This window comes from Coffea eugenioides, chromosome 4 (assembly GCF_003713205.1).
Source record: "Coffea eugenioides isolate CCC68of chromosome 4, Ceug_1.0, whole genome shotgun sequence".
Lineage (NCBI taxonomy): Eukaryota > Viridiplantae > Streptophyta > Magnoliopsida > Gentianales > Rubiaceae > Coffea > Coffea eugenioides.
In genome coordinates this window covers 9,896,329-9,923,718 of record NC_040038.1, presented here as the reverse complement: position 1 = coordinate 9,923,718, position 27,390 = coordinate 9,896,329, and the positions used below count along the sequence as shown (strand labels likewise).

The following is a 27,390-nucleotide window of genomic DNA, read 5'->3' as shown; positions in this document are numbered from 1 at the left end:
TTGTCCATTCAGTACAATATGCACAATGACTGCTCTGCATGAATAATAGCAGTTTGATAATGCTTTTCTTGAATGGAAGATTTCTAGATATAAAGGAGAACATCTAAATGCATTTTTGCAGAAGTTGCATTATCTGCAAGTTAAAAAGACCACTGCAAGTTATAAAGGGGTAAAATCAAGTGCTAAAATGTTACTTATTAAAAAGCAAAAGTATTTTCCATTGTCTTTCCAGATTCAGAAAGAGTTGTTTCTCTACAAACTGAACTCTAGTTTCACAGACAAGAAGAACTTATAGGCCGGCACTGTGGCATGGCAAGAGCCATTTCTTTCAAAGTTTCAGAGTGCGAAATTACATGATCTCCACAACAGCACGTCCAATAATGTTTCCCTTGTCAAGGTCCTTGTATGCTTTATCAGCCTCTTCAAACGTCAATGTCCTGGAAACAGCTGCCTTGAGATTGAATATGCCACTTTCTGCTAGTTTAACCAACTTGGGCAAATCTTGCCTCGCCCTACCCCCATATGATCCAATTACTTTTATCTGCACCATGCAAATGCCAAAAGAAGTATATTACGCACAACAAACATGAAATGGAAAAGGTAATCTGATAATCTAGAAGCCTAATGTGCATTATCGGAGAACTTGAGCAAGGAAAAAGCTATTGACAATGAATTGTCTGAATGACAGAATCATATTCCTACGGTCCTCTTACTAAAAGGGAAGCACAAGAACTTTTGACTGTGTAACTGGCAATAGGAGGGCCACTGACAATCTGAATTGCAAGGTGAATGAATACAAGATGCAACTCGTCGCAGGGAACCTCAATAACCATGTAGAGAGGCCGGTAATTTCCAGTTTTAGTTTTTACCGCCAAATAGAGATTGATACTGGTGTTTTTTATCGCCAAGCTAGACGAACTCAGATGTCACTTGTTACAAGCACGACCTCAATTCCAGTAACTAGTTGGTACCTTCTAGTTTTCACCATGTCTAATCTAGAAATTTACATTTAACACAATTAGCATGGGCCTGCCAACTAAATTACCCCTTCCCTGAACGATTCAAATTTCTAAACAAAATTGTTTATTTAAAAGGGTCCATGTTGTGCTTTCAAGTAAAGAAAAATACTACTACTACTTTAGAATAAAACTTCAATATGTAAAACAGAAATTTTAATTTCTATGAAATAATTCACACACCTGTCTACGAACCAAATGATTTATGTCAACCTCGCCTTTGGCACCAGAGAGTGTAAGGCCAATCATTACTGCTTTTCCTCCATCTCGAACACTCTGAACACACTGATTAAAGGTTTGTGGTTTTCCCAAGGCTTCCACAGCAACATCTACACCCATTCCCCCTGTTATTTCCTGTTAAAATAAACCTGTTATCCGCGGAACATTTAATCATCTCTTTACAAGGAATTTTTAATTAAGAACTTGTATGCAGCTTCTAGCTTCAAATGATTGCCAATCAAGTATAATGTTCTGTCAGAGACATAAATCTATGGGCAGTCACATATAGAAAGTCAAAAGGAGAGAGAAATGGAAAAGCAGATACCGAGAGAGAGAAACTGTTGAATCTGTTTGCACAAGACTAGAGGGGTGTGCAGCAGCAATTAATCTAGGAAAGCTACTTTTCAATCTAGATGGATAAGGTTGGTACTTGTGAAAGCTAATTAAAATTGTATGAAGTCAAAACTATCTAATAGAGCAGCATGAAGAATGCCATAGTTCAGGTTTTGCATCAGAAAGATTCAAGCTTAGGTATGTTTTCATCAGGATGCAAATCCATAGAACAATAACTCAGCATGAAAATTAAAATATCAGATATGAAACACATTGAAACACATGTATGTATAATCTAAATTAGCAAAAAAGTAAGAACATACACCCAAGAAAAGCAAAATGTGAACCACATGCCCACCTGCAAAGAAGGCTCAATTACTTCATTGGCAGGACTTTACATGCCTGAGCCAATCTTTTCAAGAAACCACTTTAACATGACAAAAAGTGTAAAACATTATTGTTTCAGAAGTCCTATAATAAGAAATTGTTCATATCTCGAAATTAAATACACAAGAAAAGGATCAACTACCTTAATTTTTTTAGCAGCATCTTCATTTCGTGCATTTATGGTATAAGTAGCTCCAAGAGTTTTTGCTTTCTGCAGTTTCTCATCTTGGACATCCACAGCAATAATCTCAGAAGCCCCAAATGCCCGTGCTATCTGCAGGCAACTGAGCAAGGAAAAAAAAAACACAAAATGAGATTTGTATTTACTTTTACATTCTGTACTTCACTAAATTAAAGCTTAAATTGCCAAAAGTTCTAATTTTTGTGCAGGAAGATATCAAGAATAAAGACTAAAAAGAGAGAAGCAAAGGGAAAAAAAAAGACAATTTTGACAATGGCTGCTACCATCATGGTCTACGTTTTCATGTAGTAAGGTAAAAGTTCATGTGTAGGTATCTATTGATTTCATCCAGCATCCAAAACATGAAGATCCATGAGCAACAACACTTTCTTGTAGTTATAACTGTTAACTACTATTTCCAGCGTTATATGTGATTTCCCTAAACACAGATCCTTGAGAGTTGCTTAGTAATCATGAGACGATTGCAAGTCATGCACAACAAGTTAAATGTAGTGAAGATTGATTGGTCCAGAAGATAATCGTGGCACATAAATTTCAAGCAAGCATCTGCAAAAGTTCCCATATCCTTTTCCAGTACTTGAGAATCAGAATGGGTAACTAGTGCATTTTGAAAAAGACCCTGAAAAATGAGTTATAAGCCATGATAACAACAACAACTATTGAGATGCCCAAACCCAAGAATATCTCAAAAAATCTTAATCGCCAGAAAATTGTACTATATTTAGAGCATTATCCATCAAGCTTAATCAAAGCATATGAAGGCATACTCATGCACTTCAATGATCAAGAGAGTATGAATGGATGGCTATCTCAATTAGTCTTTTTTGCCCTTTCAACACGCAAAAAGGCCTTCACAGTGTCAGTCATCAGGCCTTATCACTGATAAAAAGAGAAGAGTACAGATGAAAGGAAGAAAAATTCTAGAAGTACTTCCATTGATACCTTGAGTAACTTTTCACTCCCATAACATAAAAGCAATCTTCATAAACAAAATCCAAACACCATATCTGGATATACATTATGCTTCTATCATTATAATTAAACAACTTTCTCTGTTTCACAGAAACCTGCATTTCTCATTTGGTCATAAAACCCAAATGAAATATTTAAACGTGTAAACAGAATGGGTAGTACTACCCAAGGAATCTGAGTTTTATACCTTGAGCCCACACCACCTATGCCAATCACAGCAATGGCATCGCCAGGGCGAACCTGTGCAGCATGAGCCATAGCCCCGTAGGCAGTAAAAACAGCACAACCCAGTATAGCAGATTCAGTGTAAGGCAAGGAATTCGGTAGAACAGTCAATCCATGTGCTGGCACTACACAGTACTCTGCAAGACCTCCCATACTGTACATATACACTGGTTTTCCTGCGCATCCAAAATCAAACAAACTTCTTAAAGCCTGTTCTACAAAGAATCATTTTCACTTAAAGAAGCAAAAAATTGTTTGGCAAATCCCACAAAATGAAGATCCATCAGGAGCTTATGCAGGAAACATAAATTTGAACCTTTAACCATAAAAGCAAAGCTATATTTTGCACAAAGCTTTAATTCTTGTAGCTTGATGGAGGTAAAATATCCATACTAGATACTGGAAATTTTGGTAGACATTAGGGAAAACAACTATTTGTGCAATGGTTTAATGGAGCATAATATGGAAGAAAACATGGGAATCTTCAAATACAACTCAAATGAAAATTCAACTTCTTACGAATATTGTAATACAGTTAAAAATAAGGGAAAAAACCCTTTCTTTGGAATAAGGAGACACATCCATATTTGGATTTAACATCAAAGTTTAAAGATTCCTGATGCTACAAAAATTTCAAAAAGTTGTGATCTATAATATTCCACACCAAAGTGGCAACATAAGGTGATCAAATGCAAAAAATTATACACTCAACCTACAAGTAGAGCAAAGCAGTTTGAAAGCCAACAAAAAAGCTGTAAAGACTTGATTACCATTGCTACGGAGAAATAGCCGTGTTTCACCATCATAAAGTGTTCCTTTTGCTCGGTTATAAGCAAAGAATGACTCACACAAGTCATCTTGACCCTATTTCCAACCCAAATCCATCATCAGCTCATAATTTGATTTGTTTATTATGCTCTAAATGAAGTATAAACAAATGACATACAAATATGGTGAGAAGATGAAAAATAAAGTATCAATGCAAGCCACCTTAGAGCAAAAGAAACAACTACCACAAGGCATTATGAAAGCTCCAACAACTTGAGCTCCTACAGGAAATCTGAAGAAATAAAATTTAAAGCAAAGAATCAGTAAAAGGTGAGCATGTTTGCAACTACACTGCATATCAGGAAAGGGACACACAAACTAAATGTTAAACCTTTCAACGATTTTAGAGTCGGTGAGTGCGCCATGTTCAACGACCTCACCTGTTATCTCATGGCCCACGACGCAAGGGCTTGCAAATGGAAGCTCACCTTTTATTACATGCAGATCTGAGTGGCACACCCCACAGGCTGCACGCAGTTGATTGAAGCAAACATATCATTTAAGATATTAAGTGTTCATAAAGCGCACTAACACTTTAAGGTAATGATGGAAACGCTCATTGAGCAAGACAAGAAATATCATCTACTAGTCTCACATCCTATTTCTTCCCTTTTGGCTGCGTCATGCCTGCTTGCATCCAGCTAATTCACTATACAGTTTTTATGCAAGATAATTCCAGTTGTCTACACATATACACCTAGATTACTTAACTACGGTTACTATTGGGTTTTGACTATTCATGCATGATTGAAGTCATATATAGCAACCAGATAGTCAAATATTCTTGGAAAGAGTCACCTTCAGTTTGGTGATCTTCTAAACGAAACTAAATTCTTGGATATTCTATTTTCATGATGTTGACAGCTGATGTATAATAAAAGGAATAGAGGTATAGGAGGGAACAGATGCACCCTTGGTTTTGATGAGGATTTCATTAGCTTTTGGCCGGGGCATTTGGAAGTCTTCAATTGTGAGGGGTTTGTTTGGTTCCCAAAAAACAGCAGCGCGCATATAAGAAGGCCCTTCATGGAGGGGGTGTAATGTTGAGTACGATGATGTTGAAGTATCAGTGTTCGAAAATTTCACATGGGGAGAACCAGATGTAAATGGCCTCTTAACAAAATTAAAACGACACCATTTATTGTAATTATTCTCATTGAAGTAACTGCAATCACAAGAATTGTAGGCTGCTGAAATTGGGTTTAGTGAGAGTCTCCAACTATTGGCAACGGCTCTGCGGATTGAGTGAGAGCTGCGGTAAAGCGCCATATGGTGATGACACTACGATGGAGCTGAAACATAAACGTTTTAAACAGTCACTATAAGAAACTGGCATTTCAAGGAGTAATTCATATTATCACAACCTAAAAGTGAATAAAAATTAGAAACCATATACGATGTGAGTTACAAGAAAAAACATATTGCATAGGTAAACAATGAAGCCGGCAAAGAACCAAGAATGCTAATTCACTAATCAATTTTTATTTGGTATACAACACATTCAAATATCGTAGCCCAAAACAGCAGTGCAATAGTGAATAGACAAAATCATCAAACATGCTGCAAATAGCAAATAGTCTGATTTTGAATCTCATTAACAGCAAAAATGGAGTTAAATGCCAGAAACAATTATCTAAGATGCGAACAATTAAAATCAGAAGAAACTCTATAAATGATTGTCTTCCACTTTGCTTTGTGTCTGTTAGATTTCCATCAGAGAAAAAGTTTAAAATAAATCCCAATCCAGTGGTGGAAAAACAAAAAATTAAGTGCATCTGCTCCAGCCTTTTTTGCTTTAGGTCCAGTCAACCGGGCTACCCTATTTTTCTGTACAGCAAGCCAATCACTGGAAAGAAGTCAAAGCCACATTGCAGACACCCTATCTGAAACTTAAAAGACGAGTCTTGCAGCATAGTTTGACATGGTGCAGTAGCTGCATTTAATATTTTCTAAAGCATACGCAGGAAACTAGAAAACCTTATACACCACAATTACTTAGAGAGTAACGTTATTTAAATCAAGAACATATTCTTGAAAGAAGTCAAAAAGACAGATCATTGAGACTTTATAACTCAAATTACAGTCTCAGCAACCCTCTGACGGATTTGAACGAAAGAAGTCAAACATTAAAATTCAGAAAACTAATTCAAAGTTTCCATCCCAGATTACTGATAGATGAGATGATGTTGCTGAACGATTCAAGAAAACAATTTCAGGGAAAACTTACTAAAATTAGGAAGTTATGGAGAGCTTACAGAGTTCAATGCTGAGTCAGCAACGAGGTTCTGTGTCTATCTTTTTCTGTTTTGTTGGGTTTTATCGGTCTATTCCCTGCAATCTGTATCAAATTGGAGTTGTTTAAGAATTTAACGATCCCACCCTCCTTTATCGGGTTTATTATATTCAATTGCTGTCCAAAAAAGCTGATAAGCATCACTGACTTGTTTATTTGAACTCCTAAGCACCGTTTGCTTACGCTTGAACCAGGCTGGAGGGATAAGAGACCTCTCCTTGTGCCAAATTTGAACTCCGATTCTACTATTGTATAACCAACCCATTTCTAAGCGAGCTGGCCATTTTGGATGGCGCTGTTTGCCCATAGAGGTGGATCCTCTTTCTTAGCTCAGTTGAGTTCTCCTTTAATATCTTAATTTATGTTATGCTATTTTTTTTCTTTCAAGAATATAGAATAATCATAATTAATTGGCTACCTCCCATATACAGATGCTCCATTTGAATTAACTATTTTTAGGGGTATTTTTAAAAAATTTGATTATAACAGTGTATATGAAAAATTTTTATTATAAATTTTTTTTAAAATATTTGATATATTGTATGGATAAAATATTTTTTAAGTTATTTTTATTTGTATATTATTGTAAAATTATATTTGAAAAAGTGGCCAATCCAAACGAATTTTTCTTTAATGTATTATTAGTGTGTTTTTAACATAATTCATGTGTGTGCTTAACTAAAAAATTTGTGCTGAATGGCATGGGCAGAAAGAGAAAAGATGTGTAAAGTTACAAATTTGTCGATTTAAATTGGAGTTTCTGTACAAAAATTTATTGTAACTACGTGATTATATAAGGTAAATAGATAATTGAGAAATGTGCTAAAAAAATTCCTATATGCAAAACTCGCAATTCAAATATGCGAAAATGAAAAAATACAAAGGATGACACATTTTTACTGGAGGGGGAAAACTCGTTTGGATGGAGTTCTTTCTTTTTTAAGAATGAAAATACAGAAAGATGACACCCCAAACGTGGAAAACTGGTTTGGATTGGAGTTTTCTTTTGTTTTTTTTTTCATTTTCCTTTTTGTGCTAAAAATACAAAAAAAAAATGACGCATTTTTTTTACACCAAAATGGTTGTGAAAGCTTTATACATAGTAGAGATCTAGAGATAATCACATTGGTAAATCCCAAATTCTCCCGAAGTCTTATTCAATCCTTTAGTTATTTTTAGCTACAGGGAGAAAAGCCAAGAGACGAATATAGAAAGAATTCATTTTCAGTTCCTACTTTACTTCAAAAATTGTCACAATAAAATTTACTAGTAACCATATTGGGCTTTGTAAATAATAGTAACCAATTTGGACATCTTAATACACTAATGCAACAATGCATTCCAATTTGAAGTCCATTACTAAACTGGGTTTTAGCAAGCTTAAACTTGGCCCAGAATAAATGGCCCCGTGCATTGGCCCGCACCCGGCCCTTCTAATCTCCAATTAAGTTAATCCCAAAAGGATTTGGGCTTTCGGCAAATTTGTAGTCGTCCCCAACTTCTGAATACCCCTGTGATTGAAAGCTTATTTTAGTAAATCCGGTGAGTCGTACAATATTAAACGCTCGGTAAATGGTAAATCAAGTATGGTAAATTTTGCAAATGGCCTGATTTGTTTGGATAGTGTCTTATTTGCCAATTTTTTTTTTTTGTATTATCAATACATTTTCAACTATCTTTTTATCTCACATATATTATATCAAAAAAGCGCAACGCTATTTTTTTCACACAAAATTATCCCAAATAATCTGCTATCAAAACACACTCGATGTGAAGCGCCAATATTGCGGCTTTTTTAAGAGTATAATCAAGATGATTAATTTGCGTCGAGTTCAAATTGATTCATTTATTTTTGTAGGCAAGGATTGAATAAATTGGTTGAACGGAGAATTTAATTTTCTTGTATTGGCCAAGATGCATTCATTGCAGAACAAAACACGAGAGACCAAGAAAGGGGAAAAAAAAACATGGCGGATTGCAGAAATTTTTGTTGGGTGGTGAATCTTAAAGTTGTGAAACGTAGTAGAAATTGAAATTGAAATTGAAATTGAAATTGAGGACGAGGTCATACACAAATGCATAAACAGATCAAATTTTGTCTCTTCTTTTGGAGTGTTTGTTTCTTCTAGGATGAGTGGCAATTTATGTCAAAATCCAGTTCCCTCATGACACGGCCTAAAATACCAAACACTACAAAATTTTAATTTTTTTTATTTGCTCTTTACACTATGTATATACTTTTTATAAAATAAACTACGTACTCTCTTTAAAAAAAATATATTAATAATTTTGCAGAAGATAATATAAAATTCATTGGCCTCCAAATTTCTAATAGCTAAGTGACCATTAGGGCTTTTGTTAGACTATCAATTTTTTTTTGTTTTTATTCCTTTTATAAGGTTCGAAGTCACTGTCGAATTAGAAAAGCAAAAAAAAAAAGAAAAAAAAGGAGAGAAACCCTACTTTTCTAAGGTGTAGCTTTTTTCTTTCTGGTCGGAAAAGAAAAATATTTTTCAGTGAGTGAAGGGTGAAATTTAAGTAGGTAGGAGGTGAGAGCATTCGATTCTAAAACTTTTAATTTTTAGATTTTTAACTTTAATCACTAAATTAAATCGTCTTCAACATTTTAGAAAATATAGTGTGATTTTTTTAATTAAATTTTTTAAAAATATAAGTAGGAGAACTCGAATCAGAAACCTCTCCCTCTCTCTGAACCGCCTAACCCATAGGAAAAAAAAATAAGGAAAGAGTGTTCTACATTCCCAATCCTCTAGAAATGTAGGAGGAAAAAGGAGAGCCGCAAACTTATAGACAAGAAGAAGAAAACGTGGTTGGTTGGAAACCTCGGGCCTTGGCGGTTTCGCCACTCGTTCCTCACGGACTTGTACCACATGCGACTATAATGATGGACTCCTCTGCTTCCATGGTAGCCATGCATCGGTTTTTTTTTCCTCTGCCTAATTTTACTTTTCTATTTTCTTGCACAGGTGACTGGAACTTCTACCAAATTTTCTTCCCCAACCAAAAGTTTCAAAACAGGTCACATGTAGCAAAAATGCACAGCTTCTAAAGTATTGTGAAAGATGCTATGTGGCAATATGATATAGGGAAGTCAATATTTGTATGATTCAATCACAACCACAAAAGTTGGAAAGAGTTCAAAATCTAAACTTATACAAGTCCCACATGACATTGATGGAGAATTTATTGATACACTTGTCATGTAAATGGAAAGAGAGCTTAGGAAGCTTGAATTTAAACATTAACCTAACACGAATTTGATTAAGACTTCTCTTCCAAATATTATGAATGTTATTTAAGATTTTTCTAGTGCACATGAAAATGTTAGAATGTTAGAGATCCTACTTCTCTTACACGGCCTATTTCATTGTCCCACACAATAAACATTGGTAGAGTTTTACATCCAAATATAGACCAAAATCATGTGCTCGTGCTCACAAAATTAGAATTCTTTGTACTGCTATTTTTAGGAGTTTTTGTAATAAATTGTATTTTAGCGATTTGATATATATGATATAAAAAAGTGATTGATAAATGTGTTTACACAAATAAGGTTGCTTATAACATTATTGTTGCGATATGAAAAATTTTTTTTTTTACAACAATGGTAACTATTTAACACTATTGCACCCTCCGAATTTTTGAAGAACAATAAGCACTATACTTCTTGATTAAGTCGGGAGATGTCTTTGCGTAGGGAAGAGCTTTAAGGGGGTCTTTTTGGCCATTGGACCAAGACTCAATGGTTTATTGTTGCGATATCACGTATAGCTTAGGCTTTTGATGAGCAACAACTACATTAGAAGAAAGGCTTAGAAAGTTTAACTTTCCATGTTGGGTCGAAAATTTGTCATTTATTTTTCTTAGAAAGTAGGCACTAAATGAGTCTGGTTTTTGGAATAATCAAGGTTAACCTTGATAAATAATTTGGTTGGAATGCTTATTGAAACTTGTCAAATATGTCATTCAATTCGATTCAATGTTTGATTAAATCACATGATAGTAGTGACCAAAATATAACTTTCCGTCGTGTTAAGGTAGTTAAGAAAATTCTTTTGAAGCTTCCATTTGTTAAAATACAGTCCTCTAATGTTTAAAAAATCAAAAAAGAAAAAAAATTTAGGGATGATAGTGGGTTGAATATCCTCAAAAAACTTTCTTATCAAATCCTAACTCATATATCTAAATCTTTTACCAAATACTATCGGATTATCCTACCGATTTTAATTCTTATTACCAAACCCTCTCATTTTAGGTTCGGATCATTCATCGGTACCTTCTACCCGTTAATCTGAATAATTTCCAAAAAAAAAAAAAGAGAATTAGCTTTTATTTTATTAACCTAAAATCAATACATATCATGTTAAATCAGCACACTATGTTGAATTTTAAGCTTTAATAGAATTATAGAGAAATTCAATATTTTATGATGAATAAATTTAATAGTTTTTCAAAAAAAGATTCAAACAATTATCTCATAGTTCTCAACAAGGATTTGTATAGAAAGTGAATACAAACCAGAGAGAATATGCAAGTTTAACAAAGGTATTAATTCCTTTTCACACACATATTGTATGTTGGGTACCGGATATGGAATTATTAGGATTCTCCTATCAAATCTTATTGGATTATCTGTTAGTAGCTTCTCGTAAATATCAAATTCTGACGGATTATCCATCAACGTCCAGATTCTACCAGATCAACTATTCGCGGGTATTAAATTTTACCCTATCCGTTATCATCCCTAAAATAGAATTGTATACAAATCCAACAAAAAGATCCTTGCATATATCCATCCATAATCTTTTATATGAACGGGAAAAAACAAAAACATTGCGCTGAGAGTCGATTATTGTAATATATAGCTTAACACAAAAATATGCGTGCAAGATGGGTTGAGACTTGAGAGGCCAACAGGCTACAACTTAACAAGCCTCCATTTTTCAACAACTATTCTTCTTTCTTTTAACTGCAGGCAGAAAAGAGGGAGATAGAGAGAGATGAGAGGAGAGAAACAGATAGAAATGCGTGAAACCTCAGAATAAAATTAGAAAAAATATATTAATCCAACTTGATTATCAATTTTTATTTTTAGCCCAGATTATTTGTATGATTCTTGAGCTTTATCTGACTGAATTAGAGAAAATCTATACAAGTTCAGAAGCTTCACTGGTGCGTCCCTTTTTTGCTCTTTGTACAAATACATAGAAAGTTTATGCCTTTTGCCTTTTTTTTTGTTATTATGCTTTGGTTTTCAGCTCAGATTTCATCATCGTATTTTTTTTACCTGCTTTTTCTCTTCTTCTTTTTTTTTTGATAGGTGTGCATAATTTCATTTATTGCTGTACTAGAGAATCATTTTTCATTTTTCTTTTTAGAATTTTTTGTGGGGTGGGTTGAGATGGTGAATCCATGGCAATGCTTGCTATGATCATCAGTATTGTAATTTAAGTGAAGTTCTTTTGTTGGTTTTTACTACTTTCTTAGTATTGTTTGAATAAGGTGAGATGATATTACTTACGCTTGATAAAATAAATAGTTAAAAAAGAAATAAGCTGATTAACATCTTGCTTGGAAACGTTGCATTTGGTCATCTAAAGATTGCTTTGCCTTTTAGCATTGTGCCAAGATTAAGTGAACCAACCAGCTCAGTTTTAGCTCATCTAATCTAAAGATATCCAATCTTTCTTTTTTGGATACTATGTTAGTGTGGAGAGGGGGAAAAGGGGGTTGACTTCCCTAATGATGAGAATTATTTGGATGTCGATGTCTAATTTGGAGAAAAACTGTTTCTTTATGCTGTCTGTTGCAATCTATTTCCGAGTGTAAAATTTTGCCTAATGAGCTAACCTTGTTTTTCTTTTCCCTTCTTCTGAATGCATTGCAGAGCTGGCTTTGATATTGGGGAAGGATTCATGGATGCCTCCTTAATTTTGGTATGCGGGTTCGCTGGCAGTTTGAATTCTGCTGCATACTCTAATTAATTTCCACCTTTGTGATCAATTTAGCCGTGCAATTGCTTGAGGGGGCTGCCGTAAGAATGGGAATGTGTATTCTGGTGCAGTAGTGTTATTTGCTGAAATGTAAATGAACTCTGGTTTGTGTTCTATGAATTCTGAGGTGATTCTTTTAAGTGTGTTGTTGCTGGCATTGTGAAGTTGGAATTACTTGCGTCTATCGTGAATAAGATAGTAATTTGTTGGGGATCGATTAGGTTCAATTGGGTAGGTTGAGTGAACAGGAAAAGACCTTAGGGAACGTGGTGAAAAGGGTTTCTTGTTTCAGGAATGGGATTGCCTCAAGTGTCTTCCAGCAAAATTGCTGAGGAGGTGACTGTATCATTACGCACATTGGCACAAACTCCACCTCGATTAACGGGTGCGAGCTATGATATGAATGAATTGCACATTGGTCGTCCAAGCAATCATATGCTCGGGGATCTCTCTTGCACTTTGTCAAGGGAGGTTTCAAACAATGCTGATGTCGGCAGTGCACATAAAGATGGCATGGCCAACACGCATAGATTAAGAGTTGGTACAGTAGAAACTAGATTTTTGCCATTTAATGGTGGAAGGATTGCTCAGACTCCTGCTTCAAGGATTGTGGGATTCGATTCAACTGGATCAAATACTACTCATCCTAATGTTGGTGTTTTTGAAGGACATAAATCTGCTGTTCCTTTTTCAACCAGTGTCATTGGTACCACTGAGGCAACTGGTTCTCTGGTTCGGAAACAGTTGTTTTCTCCTTTGAATGGCTTGCTTTTACCAGATGAATTTAATGATAGGTGCATAGACCCTGGAAGGGACATTAACAGGATGGATTCTCTGTTGTATGGTGAAAATTATGGGATCAACTTGCAAGAACATAAAATAAGTAATGTAAGCAACTCCAATCATGGCCATACCTTGTTTTCATCCAAATCTAAGTTTCTTGAATTCATTCATACTCACAATCAACATAGTGGGACAAACTCTAGCATCATTACAGATGGCCCTCTGTTTGAAGATGCGAAAGGTCATCCTGAAATATTTTATTCATCTTCCCCTGGAGTAAGTTCTTATGGAAAATTGCCTAAATTAAGGTCTCAAAATGGGGCGATAGACATAGTGCAGGAAAAAGTTGTGTCACCATCATTGTCTCTGTCACCTCTTGGACCCAAGTCTTCTAGAAGAATGAGAACTTTGGAAGAGTATGAGGAAATGTTGGAACTTGATGAAAATTGTTTAACCTTGAAGGATATACGACAGTCACTTGAAGGAACTATCTGTGCCATACCATCTTCTCAAACAGAAAAGGATTCTAAAATGGCATGTGAAACATTTGAAGATATTGATGTTTTTCAAATGAACTTAGAGCAATTCACTCCTGAAAGTATAACTGCTACTAGAGGTAACTTGGGATGTGACTCAGCATTTACAAACCAATGTGCCAAATTAGGTAGGAATCTCAGTGGATTGTCTGTTAAAAGATCCTTGGTTGGTTCATTTGAGGAATCACTGTTATCTGGTCGTTTAGCATCTGGGATTCCGTCCCAGGTAAGTTTTCATGTTAAAACTCATACATCAGTTGTGTCTCATGTACTTTTCCATATACTCCCGATGTCAGTTGGCAAGTTCTTTGTTCAATTAGGCTTTTATGCTCTACCTCATTATACCCCACTCTGAACTTTTTATGCAGAAATTTGATGGTTTCCTTGCGGTTCTTAATATTACTGGAGGAAGCTTCTCACCCCACCCACAGAAACTTCCATTTTCTGCGACAAGTGTGGATGGTGATAACTACTTACTTTATTATTCATCAATAGATTTAGGAGGGCAGTCGTCTCCTAATAAGTACAAAGCCCCAACAATGAAGAGGAGCTTTAGCAGCAATGGCTCCCCAACAGAAAGAAGTCGCTTGCGTGTTCCTATGAAAGGGCGTATACAACTGGTGATTCTTGTCCCTTAATGTTTTTGTATCTTGTGGATGAATATGTTGTACGTCTGCACCAGGTGACGTCCCAATGGCAAAGCAATTATATACTGTTAAAACATGCAAATATGCTCCTACAGTAAGTTCAAGTGATAAATTATGAAGATCAAGTTACAGATAAAATTGGAAGGTTGTGAGACCACTCATGTCTATCATGATTTTGAGTTTGTGGTTATTGTTTCCTAGCTGTGAAGTTAGGACTTCTGACCTTAAAGTCTTAACATGATTTGTCCGATAGTTCTTTAAAGCCTAATTTCAATGAATAACTGCAATACTTATTGCTTGTAATTGAATTTGCAACTGCTGGTTTAGTTTTATAGATTATTCAACGGGAGTGAATAAACTAGTTAAATTGATTATGACTTATGTTCGTACTGGCTATCTGTTTACATCTATTAGTTAATTAGCAATCAACTTGGATTCTGAGCAATGTGAAATTATTCTAGAAACGAGAAAGTGGAGACCAAGTATTCAATGTCATTTTTTTTTTCAAATAGATGTACTCGTTTATTAACATGTTACCCCTAAATAAGGAAGATGGACTTCATGAGAGCATTTCCTAGTTCCTTATTCTTTGCAAAAATTCATTAGCACATTATTCTGAAGTTGACCATAAACATAATTGAATAAACTTATGCGAATTTCTCCAAGTTGATAAGTCAATCTGCTTAAAAAAATCCACTCTCCTAGGAAATCAAACTGGGAGTTTTCTTGTGCTCTGTGGTCTCACTCAGTTCAGACCTATTTGTACCTGGATATAAGTGACTAGAAGGAAGAACTTGAACAATAGTAAAAACCTTGCATATGTGCTGTGAAGGTTGCAATGTAAAAGTCTCTCAACTTCCTCCATATATTGTTGCATAGAACCATTTCTTAACTTTTTCTGTTTCTTTTTCCTTTTTAACTTTGCATCTGTTTCGTCATCTAGCTACTGTTGTGATTCCTGATTGGTTTAGCAATACAAATACATGAAGATTATCATTATTCACCATTGTAGAAAGTTTTTAGCTCTCATTTCTATTTACTGTTACTTCTCATTCCATGATTAAGATCTAGATCTAATTTCGTGCTTCAAGGTATTGATATCTTACCATGTGAGTTGAAATGAACTCTGTTCAGATGAAATCCTTGAGTATAAGAAAACACAATTTTGAATTGTCTTTGGAACTTAAAAGGTTTCTTGTGGACTGTGCTGCTAGCTGCTAAACATTTAGTTGTTTTCTTCTTGCGTAGATGCTCTTGGCTGTTTCTTTATTTAAGTTGATAATTGAATTTCCATTTGCAGGTTTTGAGCAATCCAGAGAGAACACCCATTCACACATTTGTTTGTAATTACGATTTAAGTGACATGCCTGCTGGCACCAAGGTACTTGTGGCTTTCATAAGCTAATCGAAAACTTAACATTAGCATGCTCTTCTCTGTTTTTTACATCAGTACCTTTGTTCTTGTTTGCTTTTGTTGTTGAGATGGATTTGTGTTTAGTCATTTACTTGGTCTTCTACTCAGGTTTTGCTTAATAAACTAAGTTGAGATCAATCTGCTTGTTTACCTTTTTCCCCTCCTCTGAAACGAAGCTTTTATTGCTGATGAGCATATCACTTTTAGTCATTGAGAAGTGTAGACATCATAATTCACTTACTGGTTCTCGAAATGCTCAGTTGATGGAAGCTGTATTTCTTAATAGAGAAGTAGGTTGCTTCCAGTCAAGAACAGACTGGCAGATAGCTCTTCTGATTATCTTCCATGCTGCTGTTAATTGTGAATTAGCTGACTGAGCATTTTGACAGTTTCTATTATCCTTGATTAGTACATGTACATGATTTATTGTCAGAAAAAGGAAAGAACAAAAAGACAAGGTTTCTTGACTAGTTATATCTTGAATTGATCTTACCTCCATGGTTTTTGTTAATTGCTGTATTTTGACTAAGCAGATTCTTTATCATGCATATTTGGAGGTGGTTGTCATGAGTAAAGAACATAGAATTACCAAATTTATCTATTTCATCAATAAACCTTTGCAGACATTTCTACGCCAAAAGGCTACTTTAGCTTTAGACAGAAGGAGATCTGACTTGAAAAAAGAGGGCAAGTCACCTACAACTGCAAAAAGTGGTGATTCTTTACAGCATGAAACAGTGCTTTCTGGTTCGGATGGAGTTCATCTGGTAGAAAGATCAGATATTAAAGAACATAGGGGCAGTATAGAGTTGGAGAATGTACCTACTGTACCATCTAGTGTTACTGAAAGCAATTACGCAAATGGCACTTCAAAGGTCAATGACAGTACTGCATGTCCTGGTGTTCTCCGTTATGCTCTACATGTCAGATTTCTGTGTCCACACCCAAAGAAATATTCCAGAACATTTCAGAGGTGCAAGTCTGATACTGCTGCTCTGCCTGTGAGAAACAGAATGGACATTGAAGGTGAGAGGCGCTTCTATCTGTATAATGATTTGAGGGTGGTGTTCCCTCAGCGTCATTCAGATTCTGACGAGGGGAAGGTATGTCTAAAAGTCTATCTCTAGTGTGTGATGTTCTGCTTTTGATTGGTGGTTTTGTCCATAATTAGGATGACACAACTGAAGTAAATTGCTATAAGAGAACATGACCTTCAACCTGAATCAAGAATTCAGTAGGGAAAAGCAAAAATAGTAATCTCACTGTTTCTTTTTCAAATTTTATATGTCTAAGCTGAAGATGTATACCTGCTTTGAAAGTATTTGGTTTGTTGCAGATAAATAACTATATTTAGGAATTGGGACTGTAACTGTAACTTGCCTGAGGACAAGATAATTGGTGAGGTTAAAACTGAATAATATGCTAGATAGCCTGAATTATACTAATTCTAATGTTACTGAAAGCATACACAAGTTGTTGTTGAACTCTTGTTCTCAATTATCTATTACTTTGTGTTCTAAATCCCCCTTAATTCATGTTTTTCTTTTTCTTGATTTTTCACATGCTAACTCGTTCAATTTTTCATTCAAATATCAAGTTTACCATCTTCTGGGCCATGACTAGCTATATTGTTGTAGTCTGTTTTGAGCATGATACCTTCTATCTATGACATAGTAGTAGTTACTGGGAGTGGCCTTTGTCAATTGGCTGTGAGCCTTATTTATGCAATCATCCAGATAATTTCTGTGGATTTGTTTATGATTCTGTCATGCACAATTGAATTTTATAATTTGCACTTAGCAGTTGAGCATGAGAGAATTACAAGCAAATTCATAGAAATGGGCATTATCTGGAAGGATGCATGCATTTTGACTCCGAAAAACTTATTTTCTCTGCTGCAACATGAATTGTAGTGCTCTAAAGAACACTAAGCATGTATGATAGTAGTTTTTACTGATTGAAATGCCAGACCTACAGGACCTCTACTAGTCAATGTACTCTTTGTTGCTAGTTAATGCGAGTCTTTCACATCTGAGAATATTTAAGACTGTCTAACTGGTTTTCAGTTTGGCATTGCAGTTGCATGTGGAATATCATTATCCATCTGATCCAAAGTACTTTGACCTTGACAACTAGAAAGTCCTGTTAAGTTACCAACTGATGTAGCTTTTCTTGTAAATATCAGTACATGTATCTTCTTGGCCATTTACAGACATGGCCATAGCCCATGTCACCTGTAAATCCATCAGAATAAATAGATCATTCAGTCTAGTGAAAGAATTGTAAACAGTGTAGATAAGCTTTCATGCTCCTTTGAAAAAGGACTAAATCAAAGCTAGAAAGTGACACTTCATCACCTTCTCATCATGGTGAAAGTCCTCCTGGCTGATATGTTTAGGTGTATTGCTCAATTTACTGTGTAGGAAAAATTTGTACCCATACCAACATTGTACACAGATTCTTTAATCCTTGCACATTGCATTCAAAGCCCTTTTATTTTGTACGTTTTACCAAATTTGCTGGCTAAGTTTGTGTATACTAAATTTAAGCACATTCATACTCATATTCCTTTCAATTGCCCATTCTATACTCCTATTTGACAATGGTCAAAAGAAAGAAACAATAGTTTGACAATAGTTTCTTTCTTTTGACCATTGTCTTCTACCAATTAAAAAAAAAAAGGAAACAAACTTTTGTCAGATTGTAGTGCCCTCACTGAACTGCAGGAACCATCAGCATGGTGAGAAAATTTTTTGTTGAAAGATCCAAACCAAACTAGATATTGAGCTAATGGTGCATTCCTCCCAAGTAGCTGGTGTAGAACTCTCTTTTATTCTTCTTAATTTTACTTAGAAAACTTGGCCTACGTTTATACGAGAATGTTAATTAAACAAAAAATAAATAAATAAATTTGCAGATTATTCAGAATAATACATGACGTTTTCTACTTTGTAAATGTAATACATGACGTTTTCTCTTTGTACTTGAAATGGAGAGGCAGAAAATAAGAACTCTGCAAGTTAGTCTTTTTCTTTTTCTGCAACTTTCACTTGAATATCAAGATGCAGGTCACCCATGCATGCAAAGAAAAGTACAAACATGGGAATGGAGTCGAAGTGTTCGAAAAGAATGGACAAACACAACTGATCATAGCAAGAAATGAAAACGTTCAAAAGTTCATTTTACCACCCTTGGGAAAAATAAAAAAAGAAGATGGTTCTGTTTTCATAAAAGATGGGTCCTTTTTTTTTTTTCATGCAAACTTGCTATGCTTGTATTGAATGGAAAAGAGAGCACATGCCGGAGGGCAATGGGCTTTTTGTAAGCTCCATTTTTGAAGCATGCAACCTGTTGGAGGAAAGATCTTTTGCAGGCACCAAAATTGCTATAAAAGCATTGATTTGCTGGTATCAGTCATCTATTCCCAATGCATTTTTAGTTAAAAGTAAAAGATCTCTTGAAGTTGAAGGGACAGTTGGCTTAATAAACAATAACATGAAAGGCTCCCCTCTTAGATTATGAGTAGAAACTAGAAATCAATTGATTTCTATCTTTTTCATATGCAAATGAAGTTTGGAAGCTATTGGATTTTGTGGCCTAATAGCTGAAAAGAAATGGGATTTTCCAGTTCCAAAGAAAATTAAATTAATTAAAGTTATTAAACACTAAAATCTTTGCAGTGCTATTGGATTTTGTTTAAGCCCTCAACACTTGAATTAGCTTGAAAATGGATCTTCATCATCTTTTACTTTTGTCCTGAGTAAACCCCTTCTCTAACGTCTAAATGATCCTGAAGGCTAAAAAGGAATCTCATGACACTATGAGATAAAGAAACAGAAGGGTTACATGAAACAAAATAACCATTCCACCTTATCACTATCTTCTTTAAGTTTCTTATATCATTCATGTGTCAAAAAAACAAAGATGTATTGGCTTACATGATGCAGCTTTTCTGTTAACTCCAAACCCCGTCTTCAGATTTTATGTATAGTATAGTATAGATATGTAAGTTTGGTATTATTCTTGCAATTGGCCCAAAAACTGACATTATGAATCCCAACAAAGATGCTAACTCATTGCCTCTATGTCTCAAAAATATCTTCAAAACTGTATATAATGCTTCAAAGTGGATAAGTTAGTCCCTCTTCTTTATTTTTGCAATCTTGGCTTCGAATCCTCTGTCCCCAAAGTAGCCTCTGTCCCTTATTTGTACAGCTGCCACGTGTCTTTAGTCTTTTGTTAACCCGAACTCAAATAAACCGATAATAATCGATTTACAAGTTTACTCAAAATCAATTAAAACAGATAATTCAAAACTTTTTTTATTTTCTTTTTAACAAAAAAGAGTCTTGTTGATCATAAACATAGAAATTAACTAAAACTCTTCTTTATTTTTTACCCTAAATCAATAAAACTCTTTTTTACCACAAATAAGGGACAGAGGCTACTTTGGGGACAGAGGATTTGAAGCCTGCAATCTTTGTTTGTCTGAACATTTGAAAATGACAAAGAAAAAAGTCTAGCATTGATTTGGTCATGCTCAGCGCTTTTAAATGAAGCCCATGAATATATTATCTTATATCTTACTGTATATAAAGGGAGAAGAAAGGGGTACGGTGTAAAATTTCTTTTGTCACTTTTTTTTTATTTATTTATCCTTCCACTGAAAAGCTAAAAAGTAGATTCTAATAACTGCCAATAACTTCTCTTTCTTTTTTTTTTGTTTAACAATAAAAAAAAAATCACATTACACAACCTGACAAAACCTTTTAACTGCTCATTATTTTTTTCTTTTAATTTGCGCTCTATGTACCCTCACACTAAAAAGCTAATTAGTAGATTCCAATAACTGCCAATAACTCCCTTTTTCTTTTTTTGTTTAACAATAAAAAAAATCACATTACACTACCTAATAAAACTTTTTTAATAACTGCTCATTATTTTGTTCTTTTAATTTACACCTAGTATATATAGGGACAGACAAACACCTCTAGAAATAGCTCCAACAAAACTTTTTTAGTTCTTCTTCAAATCATAATGACACGCCATTTTTCACGTAAGAACTAGTTGCACTAAATTCGTGCCCATGTTTTGGTAGACTGATCCAGTTCCCCACATCCCACACCTTTGTTCGCCTATAAATACCCCCCAAAATTCGGCATCCCAAATTCATATCCTAGATCTACAGTTACAGATTAATTGTATCCTGCAACTGATGGTAAAGAACATATTAGTAATTGTTGGTTCATCTTGCTTAAGTTCAAGAAAACTCTGAAATGGAAAACGTTGAAGCCAAGCACATCCATAACTCAACTCTTAAAACCCATAAACTTTCCTTTATGGCCCAAATTTGCTTGAGGCTTTTGGCCACCGTAGCCACCCTTGCTGCAGCATGGATTATCCTCACTAGCAAGCAAACTGTTGCGGTTTTTGGGATGGTTGTTGATGCACGTTATAGCTACTCTCCAGCATTCAAGTAAGAAACACTAGTACCATCTCTAACCATATTTTCTATATGCATTGCTGTATTTGGATTTCATAGATGAATTTGTATATATGCCTGAAATTATTATTTCGCGAATGTGCAGATTCTTCGCGTATGCCAATGTCATCGTGTGTGCAGTCTCGGCTTTATCCTTGCTTCTTCTCCTCGTCATTAGTTACAAATCTCTGGTTGGAATGAAGTTTTTCTACTTTTTCCTCCATGATTTGGTATGTCATGATAGAAAATTTTGGTGATCATTCATGTTACAGTACTATAGTGTTTTAATTCCAAGAAAAAAGAAAGAAAGAAAGAAAGAAAGAAATTGAACATGTTGAACTTCTGAGTCGGTTTTCGAATTTTGATGATTTTTTTTTGACAGATGGTGGTTACCCTACTGATGGCCGGATGTGCAGCAGCAACTGCAATTGGATACGTTGGACAACATGGGAACAGCCATACTGGTTGGATGCCAATCTGTGACAACTTTGGCAAATTCTGTAGAAAAGTTGCTATTTCTGTGGCACTCTCCTACTTTGGTGTCATGGTGTATCTCCTCCTCACAATCATATCAGCTGTGAATTCTAGGTGGATTCAAGTTTGAAGTTCTTAGTACTTGTAATAGTTGAAGAAGATAATATGTTTCGTGTGATTTATGTTGCTGATGTCCAGGATCAATGCTGTAGGAGTTGTGTAATTTCAGTTTGTTTGCCAGCAAAATGCTTCTGTATCTTTTGTCTCTCTTCTACTTATGGGAACAAAAATGTGAAGTCTTGTGGTGCAGAGAATTGCTGACAGCGTATTTATTGTCCTTTTACCTTCTGGAGAAAGTTTTAACAGAAAAGAAAAAAAAAGCAAAGAATATATATACAAGAGTGGAAGAATTTTATAATTAATTTGAAAAAATAAGTAGATAGTTTTGTTTTAACTGAAAAGAAAAGAAAGTAAACGTCATATATATATATATATATATATATGCTGTAGGAATTCAAGAATAAAATGTTCTGTTTCTTGTAATCAAATTTAAGGAACGCAAAATTTTAATTGGAAAGGCGAGGTACATTTTTTGTGTCATTTTTCCTATTTAAAAAACTAGTCTAATATAAAAATAAAAAAATTATCAGTATTAAACTAAATAATAAATGTAAAATAAAATCTTTAATCCAGCACTCAAAATTTAACTTATCGACCAAAATATGATTTCATGAGTTCAACAAATAAAGCATTCAAAGCCAAGGAGACCTTAAGGTTGAAACTTAAGAGTGCTTGGAGGCCTTTATTCCATGGTGTGGTTAGTTGTAATCTTATAAAAAGAACAAATAAGAATTCAACACTTAAATTTCAGTATTCACAAAAAGAATATTACCAAAGAATAAGAATTCAACATGTACTATTTTTTTTTTTTCAGTATTCAATGTGTACTTAAAATTAAAGCAAAAAAAAAAAAAAAGAACTTAAACACTTAGTGTGCACATCTCAGATTCCAATCCTCAATCTAATTAACCAAAGGCTAGTTAAATATTTACCCCTCCTCTGCTGAAAAAAAAAACCAAAAAAAAAAAACATTTCAACCATCCAACCTTAATCTACCAAATAACTAGTACCCCGAAATATAATCAGCCCAAACCTGATTTGTGGTAATCCACTTCCCCTCTTTCTCGCTTATGAGTTCCACTTGACTGTAACTTCCTTACTCACTTCTCCCGTATCTAGAGCTTCAAAATTCACAAGTTAGTTTCTTCAACTTCAGGAGGAAGTTCCCAAAAGTTCTTCAATGGCAAATTACAGCCCACCTCACATAACTAGTAATCGTTTCTTTGGGGCCCAAATTTTCTTGAGACTTTTAACCACCGGAGCCACCCTTGCTGCATCATGGCTGATCCTCACCAGTAAGGAAACCGTTGTGGTTCTTGGAATGCAATTTGTTGCTCGTTACACCTATTCTCAAGCTTTCAAGTAAGTAAGATTCACACACTACACACACACAAGCAAAAACAGTAGCTAAGACCCTTTAAAATTTGAAGCAAATAATCATCTGTAGTCCTTTATATTGAAATATTAAGTAGCAAAATATGTGCAGGTTTTTTGCATATGCAAACATTGCTGCGTGTGGATTCTCGGTTTTATCCTTGTTTTCTGTGCTACTCTTGAAGCCAAGGACATACTTCGTCATGTTTCTGCATGATTTGGTAAGTTATGTTTAGTTCTTCAGTGACCAATTTTTAGGCTTTTTAGCGACGAATCTTGATAATACTCGGTTGTATTTTCTGTACCTTTGACCTCTTGTTGGTAAAATGTGAAGGTACATCAATAATGCTATGAGGAACACTCATGGTTTAGGATTATATGCACAGATAAGTTTGGTGTGTTATGTTACTACGTGATATGCTTTTAGCCATGGAATTTGGCCACCCAAACTAGTGAAGTATATGCATTGCTATATTTATATGTAGCAAGGAAAAGCCATGGCTCAAATCAAATTCAAGTTTCCATCCTCTAATATTGTTTAGGTGTTGATTTTAGACTCTTCTATTCAAGAGTTGGATTTGGTGCGAAAGTTTGAGTTTGGTAGGCTAAAGTTAATTCAATTTAGGGTTGAATGAAAATGTTTGAGTTTTCAAGCGAGTACACCTTCTTTATCTATATATTGTGTGCTTATCCTGACCCTCCCTTACAACAAGATAGAAAAATCATGTATATTCTTTTGGTGCCATACTACAAAATCGAAACAAATGGCCTTTCTAATGTTAAAGATGTCTTGATGGTTGGATTCTTGGCAATTGAAACAATTGTTAGTATTTCTTTAATTCTTCTGATAGTTTTTGCAAGATTAATTACTTAAAACACTTCAAAAAAAAGTTAGCAAATGTGGTGGATTTGGACAGATTATGAGCACATTATTGATGGCCGGATGTGCAGCAGCAACTGCTATTGGATGGGTAGGGAAATATGGGAATAATCACATCGGTTGGACTGCAGTTTGTGACCATTTCAAAAATTACTGCAACAGAGCGGCTTATTCTGTGATTTGCTCCTACGCTGCTGTCATTCTCTATCTCCTCCTCACCATCATCTCTGCAAAAAAATCAAGAAATGTCCAAGACTGAACTACTTGTACGTAGCATGGAAGAAATTAATATGGCAGAAAATTAGGTATTTGGTGACTTTTATGGGACAAAAAGAAATTCCGTGCCTCTTTGTCCAATATGAATTGGGTAACACTACTGCTTTTGATATGTTAAAACTACTTTTTAGAGTTTGGGTTGTACAATTTGCCTCCTACATTGCCTATATTATCAAAGGCAATATGTAATCTCAAAACAGGATTTTGTTGCTTAGTAACTAACCCTCGAAATTGTTACTGAAATTGACAAACAATCTCTAAACAACTAGTTTTCATTTCCTCAGTTTGTTTCCCTCTTTTAAGCGTAGAAAAATTCAAAAGATTTACGCATCAACTTTGATTGCTGTTACTACAATCTATCCGAGGCCAAAAAAATGTTCAAAGTGAAGCTAGTTTGATGCCACAATTTCAAAAAAAAAAAAAAGAGCATTAATTCCAAGTTAGAGAAGCCATTCATTCTTGAAAATGCATTAACCAAGTATTCCCACACGTTAAAAAACCCCCAAAAAAATGGAGGATGAATTTATTGCGATGTCAATTGGTCGGGTTAGAACGCTTTGTCTCCATCAAATTCTTATTGCGATTTGAAGTATTTTATAGAGTGTGGAACGTTAATCACTTCAGTGAAAGGGAATAGAGGAGTAGAATGACCTACACGACATGCCATATACCTACTATGACATGTGATAAAGCCAACAGTTAATTATGTATAAGAATTCTCCTTTGGACCGAAAGGGGATAGAAGACGGAAATCCAACAGCAAAGGCAATGAAAGAACAACCAAAGGAGGCTTAAAAATACACCTAACATAGGTAGGTAATTACCTGCATTTGGCAAACGGTGGAGGCTATATATAACATAGATGCTTGACAAGGACTTGTATTCGTTCAGTCTTGGTGATCTTTTGACCAATTTGCACATACACGTATACCATTCCTAGCTGTTAATATTTCTTCCAAAATTTTTTAAAACATTTAATAATTTTTAAGAGATAATCCTTGGCTAATTTTTAGTGGACTAATATAGTTTTACGAAAGCATTAAATATCATTTGTTTGCCTATTTTTTCATGTAGACATGAAATGAAACGTGTACGGCAACCAAAATGTATGTAATTGTGTGTTGAAAACCGTTGCATGCATTGACAAAGAGCCACACATAGAAGCAAGAATTTTGATGTAATATATATATATCATGATTAAACTACTTTTTTTTTTTTATTCTAAGCACCTAATTGATAATTCCATTCTCTAGAGGTGGTGGCAGATGCATGAACCCTCTTGAAAAATAAAATTTTTTGTGTTTTGAACAAGCTAAAGATACTAGTTTTCTTATGTTCATTGACAAATAGAAACACATGTAAGCAAGGATTTTCATGTAATGTATCATTATTAAACTACCTTTTGATTTTGAGCACTTGAAGATGCAAGAATTCACTTGAAAAATAGAATTTCTCGAGCAGTTGATATTCGCTTGATTAATGAATGTTCTTATCAATTAAGTTGAAACTCGAAAAATGTTGACATTTTCTTATTAAACAAAATAGGGTTAGGCTTTAATGTTGGGCCTGTGGCCTCCCAAAACTATGGACGAAGATACTCAATTCAGTCAGCCTGGTAAAATTTGCCCAATTGGAAACACTAATTGAGTAAGGCCGATTCGAAGCAGTTGTAATGTAGGGTGCAATCAACCCCCCTCCCTTTCCCCCTCAAGCAATTAAAATTAATTTTAAAGGGCTTTATCTTATTTAAATAGTTCTCATAACAGAATTCTCTAATATCTGAATATATTAGAGTAATTTATTTTTGCATACAAAATTTTGGTTGTGATTTCGTGCAATTTTATACACGTATTGTATTTATTACAGTATTTAATGTATAATTACACGATATGGTTGTTTTCATAGGAAAATTAGTATGCATGGCTAAAAACTTCCGCATATATTATATTGTGGTCACACATAAAAAATATGTACAAACACAACAAACGAATACTAATCCTAATCATCTACGAATTGGGCTTGTATATAGTCGAAGTTGTATGTAATTTTTTTTTTTTTTTTTTGAACACCGAGTCTGAATATTTTGTATACTTGTTCTAATTTAATCAATTACAGTAGATACTTGACAAAATGGAATAGAATCGGAAATCGATTGAGCACTAGTTTTAATGATATGAGAGTAAAAGATCAGCTTTAATGGCCTCAATGGTAGGTAGTTCATAATTGTTTTGTTTGGCATTTTAGAAGCAAGAGGCAAGAATGATCTAAAAAGCCCACAACAATAATGATAAAAGTTGCAGAGTCAGAGACTGCTACGCTTCAAGAAAAAAGAGATGCAGAATGGCCCTATAAACATCAATTCAAACATAGCATAAATGGAACATAGGCTAAAAGATGCCATGCTCGGTTGAAGTTCAAGAAAGAAGAATCTCAACTGTTTAGTTTCTTCTTGTAATTAATGAATGAATGAATGGTGGTAGGACAATCAAAGTCATGGTCAACTCCTCAGAATCTCTGTTTTCAAACTCGGATCGGACCGGCCGGTCGAACCGGTCGAACCGGGAACCGGCCAGGTAGCCGGTCCGAGTCACATTTAAAAACCGGAAATTTAAGACCGGTCAAAAACCGGGTTTGACCGGGTTTGACCGGGAAAAAACCGGTTTTCCGGTTCAACAGTAATTTTTTTAAAAAAAAATTCAAACTTTTTAATATTATGTTTTGGCCCCCTAAATTGTTAAAACTTATTGATATACCTCAAATATTTGATACTTTATAAATATTGTCCTAAAATTTGATGTTATTTTTCAATTAAATTCATAATTTTAATTCTAAACTTGTTAATATTTATTAAATAATATAAATTGCTACTTGATTGTTCTAATTTCTTTGTATTTTCTTGTTAAATATATTTGAAA

At 34.6% G+C, this 27,390-nt stretch overlaps 4 protein-coding genes across 6 annotated transcripts; 3 read left to right on the top strand and 1 right to left on the bottom strand.

Annotated features, from left to right (window-relative positions):
* Positions 1–90: 90 nt before the first annotated feature.
* LOC113769526 (alcohol dehydrogenase) lies at positions 91–6,760 on the bottom strand. 2 transcript variants are annotated; one of them, XM_027313991.1, is made up of 10 exons: positions 6,624–6,760; positions 6,438–6,520; positions 5,094–5,474; positions 4,514–4,649; positions 4,345–4,414; positions 4,125–4,218; positions 3,317–3,530; positions 2,098–2,239; positions 1,200–1,370; positions 91–541 (listed from the first exon to the last, which is right to left on the bottom strand). In XM_027313991.1, exons 3-10 carry the CDS (start codon positions 5,449–5,451, stop codon positions 350–352), a joined length of 1,377 nt encoding a protein of 458 aa, XP_027169792.1. In that variant the 5' UTR covers positions 5,452–5,474; positions 6,438–6,520; positions 6,624–6,760; the 3' UTR covers positions 91–349. The 2 variants fall into 2 exon arrangements, with proteins under 2 accessions (XP_027169792.1, XP_027169791.1); XM_027313990.1 differs by having other exon boundaries at positions 6,438–6,760.
* Positions 6,761–11,385: 4,625 nt separating this feature from the next.
* LOC113768369 lies at positions 11,386–18,384 on the top strand. 2 transcript variants are annotated; one of them, XM_027312703.1, is made up of 6 exons: positions 11,386–11,668; positions 12,384–14,034; positions 14,177–14,428; positions 15,756–15,836; positions 16,493–16,972; positions 17,949–18,384. In XM_027312703.1, the coding sequence occupies exons 2-6, from the start codon at positions 12,784–12,786 to the stop codon at positions 18,003–18,005; spliced, it is 2,121 nt and encodes a 706-aa protein (XP_027168504.1). In that variant the 5' UTR covers positions 11,386–11,668; positions 12,384–12,783; the 3' UTR covers positions 18,006–18,384. The 2 variants fall into 2 exon arrangements, with proteins under 2 accessions (XP_027168504.1, XP_027168505.1); XM_027312704.1 differs by having other exon boundaries at positions 17,936–18,384.
* A 2,684-nt stretch (positions 18,385–21,068) lies between these two features.
* Positions 21,069–22,121, top strand: LOC113768855 (CASP-like protein 1F1). Its single transcript, XM_027313362.1, has 3 exons — positions 21,069–21,345; positions 21,458–21,581; positions 21,734–22,121. Exons 1-3 carry the CDS (start codon positions 21,146–21,148, stop codon positions 21,953–21,955), a joined length of 546 nt encoding a protein of 181 aa, XP_027169163.1. The 5' UTR covers positions 21,069–21,145; the 3' UTR covers positions 21,956–22,121.
* Positions 22,122–23,018: 897 nt separating this feature from the next.
* Positions 23,019–24,644, top strand: LOC113769507 (CASP-like protein 1F1). The gene is made up of 3 exons (XM_027313968.1): positions 23,019–23,307; positions 23,432–23,540; positions 24,237–24,644. Exons 1-3 carry the CDS (start codon positions 23,126–23,128, stop codon positions 24,456–24,458), a joined length of 513 nt encoding a protein of 170 aa, XP_027169769.1. The 5' UTR covers positions 23,019–23,125; the 3' UTR covers positions 24,459–24,644.
* The last annotated feature ends 2,746 nt before the right edge of the window (positions 24,645–27,390 follow it).

Coding starts and splice junctions, on each gene's coding strand:
- LOC113769507 (XM_027313968.1), top strand. CDS start 23,126: ATGGCAAATTACAGCCCACCTCACATAACTAGTAATCGTTTCTTTGGG. Junction 23,308..23,431: donor ACCTATTCTCAAGCTTTCAA/GTAAGTAAGATT, acceptor AAATATGTGCAG/GTTTTTTGCATATGCAAACA. Junction 23,541..24,236: donor TCATGTTTCTGCATGATTTG/GTAAGTTATGTT, acceptor GGATTTGGACAG/ATTATGAGCACATTATTGAT.
- LOC113768855 (XM_027313362.1), top strand. CDS start 21,146: ATGGAAAACGTTGAAGCCAAGCACATCCATAACTCAACTCTTAAAACC. Junction 21,346..21,457: donor AGCTACTCTCCAGCATTCAA/GTAAGAAACACT, acceptor GCGAATGTGCAG/ATTCTTCGCGTATGCCAATG. Junction 21,582..21,733: donor ACTTTTTCCTCCATGATTTG/GTATGTCATGAT, acceptor TTTTTTTGACAG/ATGGTGGTTACCCTACTGAT.
- LOC113769526 (XM_027313990.1), bottom strand. CDS start 5,451: ATGGCGCTTTACCGCAGCTCTCACTCAATCCGCAGAGCCGTTGCCAAT. Junction 4,415..4,513: donor GACTCTAAAATCGTTGAAAG/GTTTAACATTTA, acceptor TTATTTCTTCAG/ATTTCCTGTAGGAGCTCAAG. Junction 542..1,199: donor ATCATTTGGTTCGTAGACAG/GTGTGTGAATTA, acceptor TGCATGGTGCAG/ATAAAAGTAATTGGATCATA.
- LOC113768369 (XM_027312703.1), top strand. CDS start 12,784: ATGGGATTGCCTCAAGTGTCTTCCAGCAAAATTGCTGAGGAGGTGACT. Junction 14,035..14,176: donor CATCTGGGATTCCGTCCCAG/GTAAGTTTTCAT, acceptor CTTTTTATGCAG/AAATTTGATGGTTTCCTTGC. Junction 16,973..17,948: donor CAGATTCTGACGAGGGGAAG/GTATGTCTAAAA, acceptor TTGGCATTGCAG/TTGCATGTGGAATATCATTA.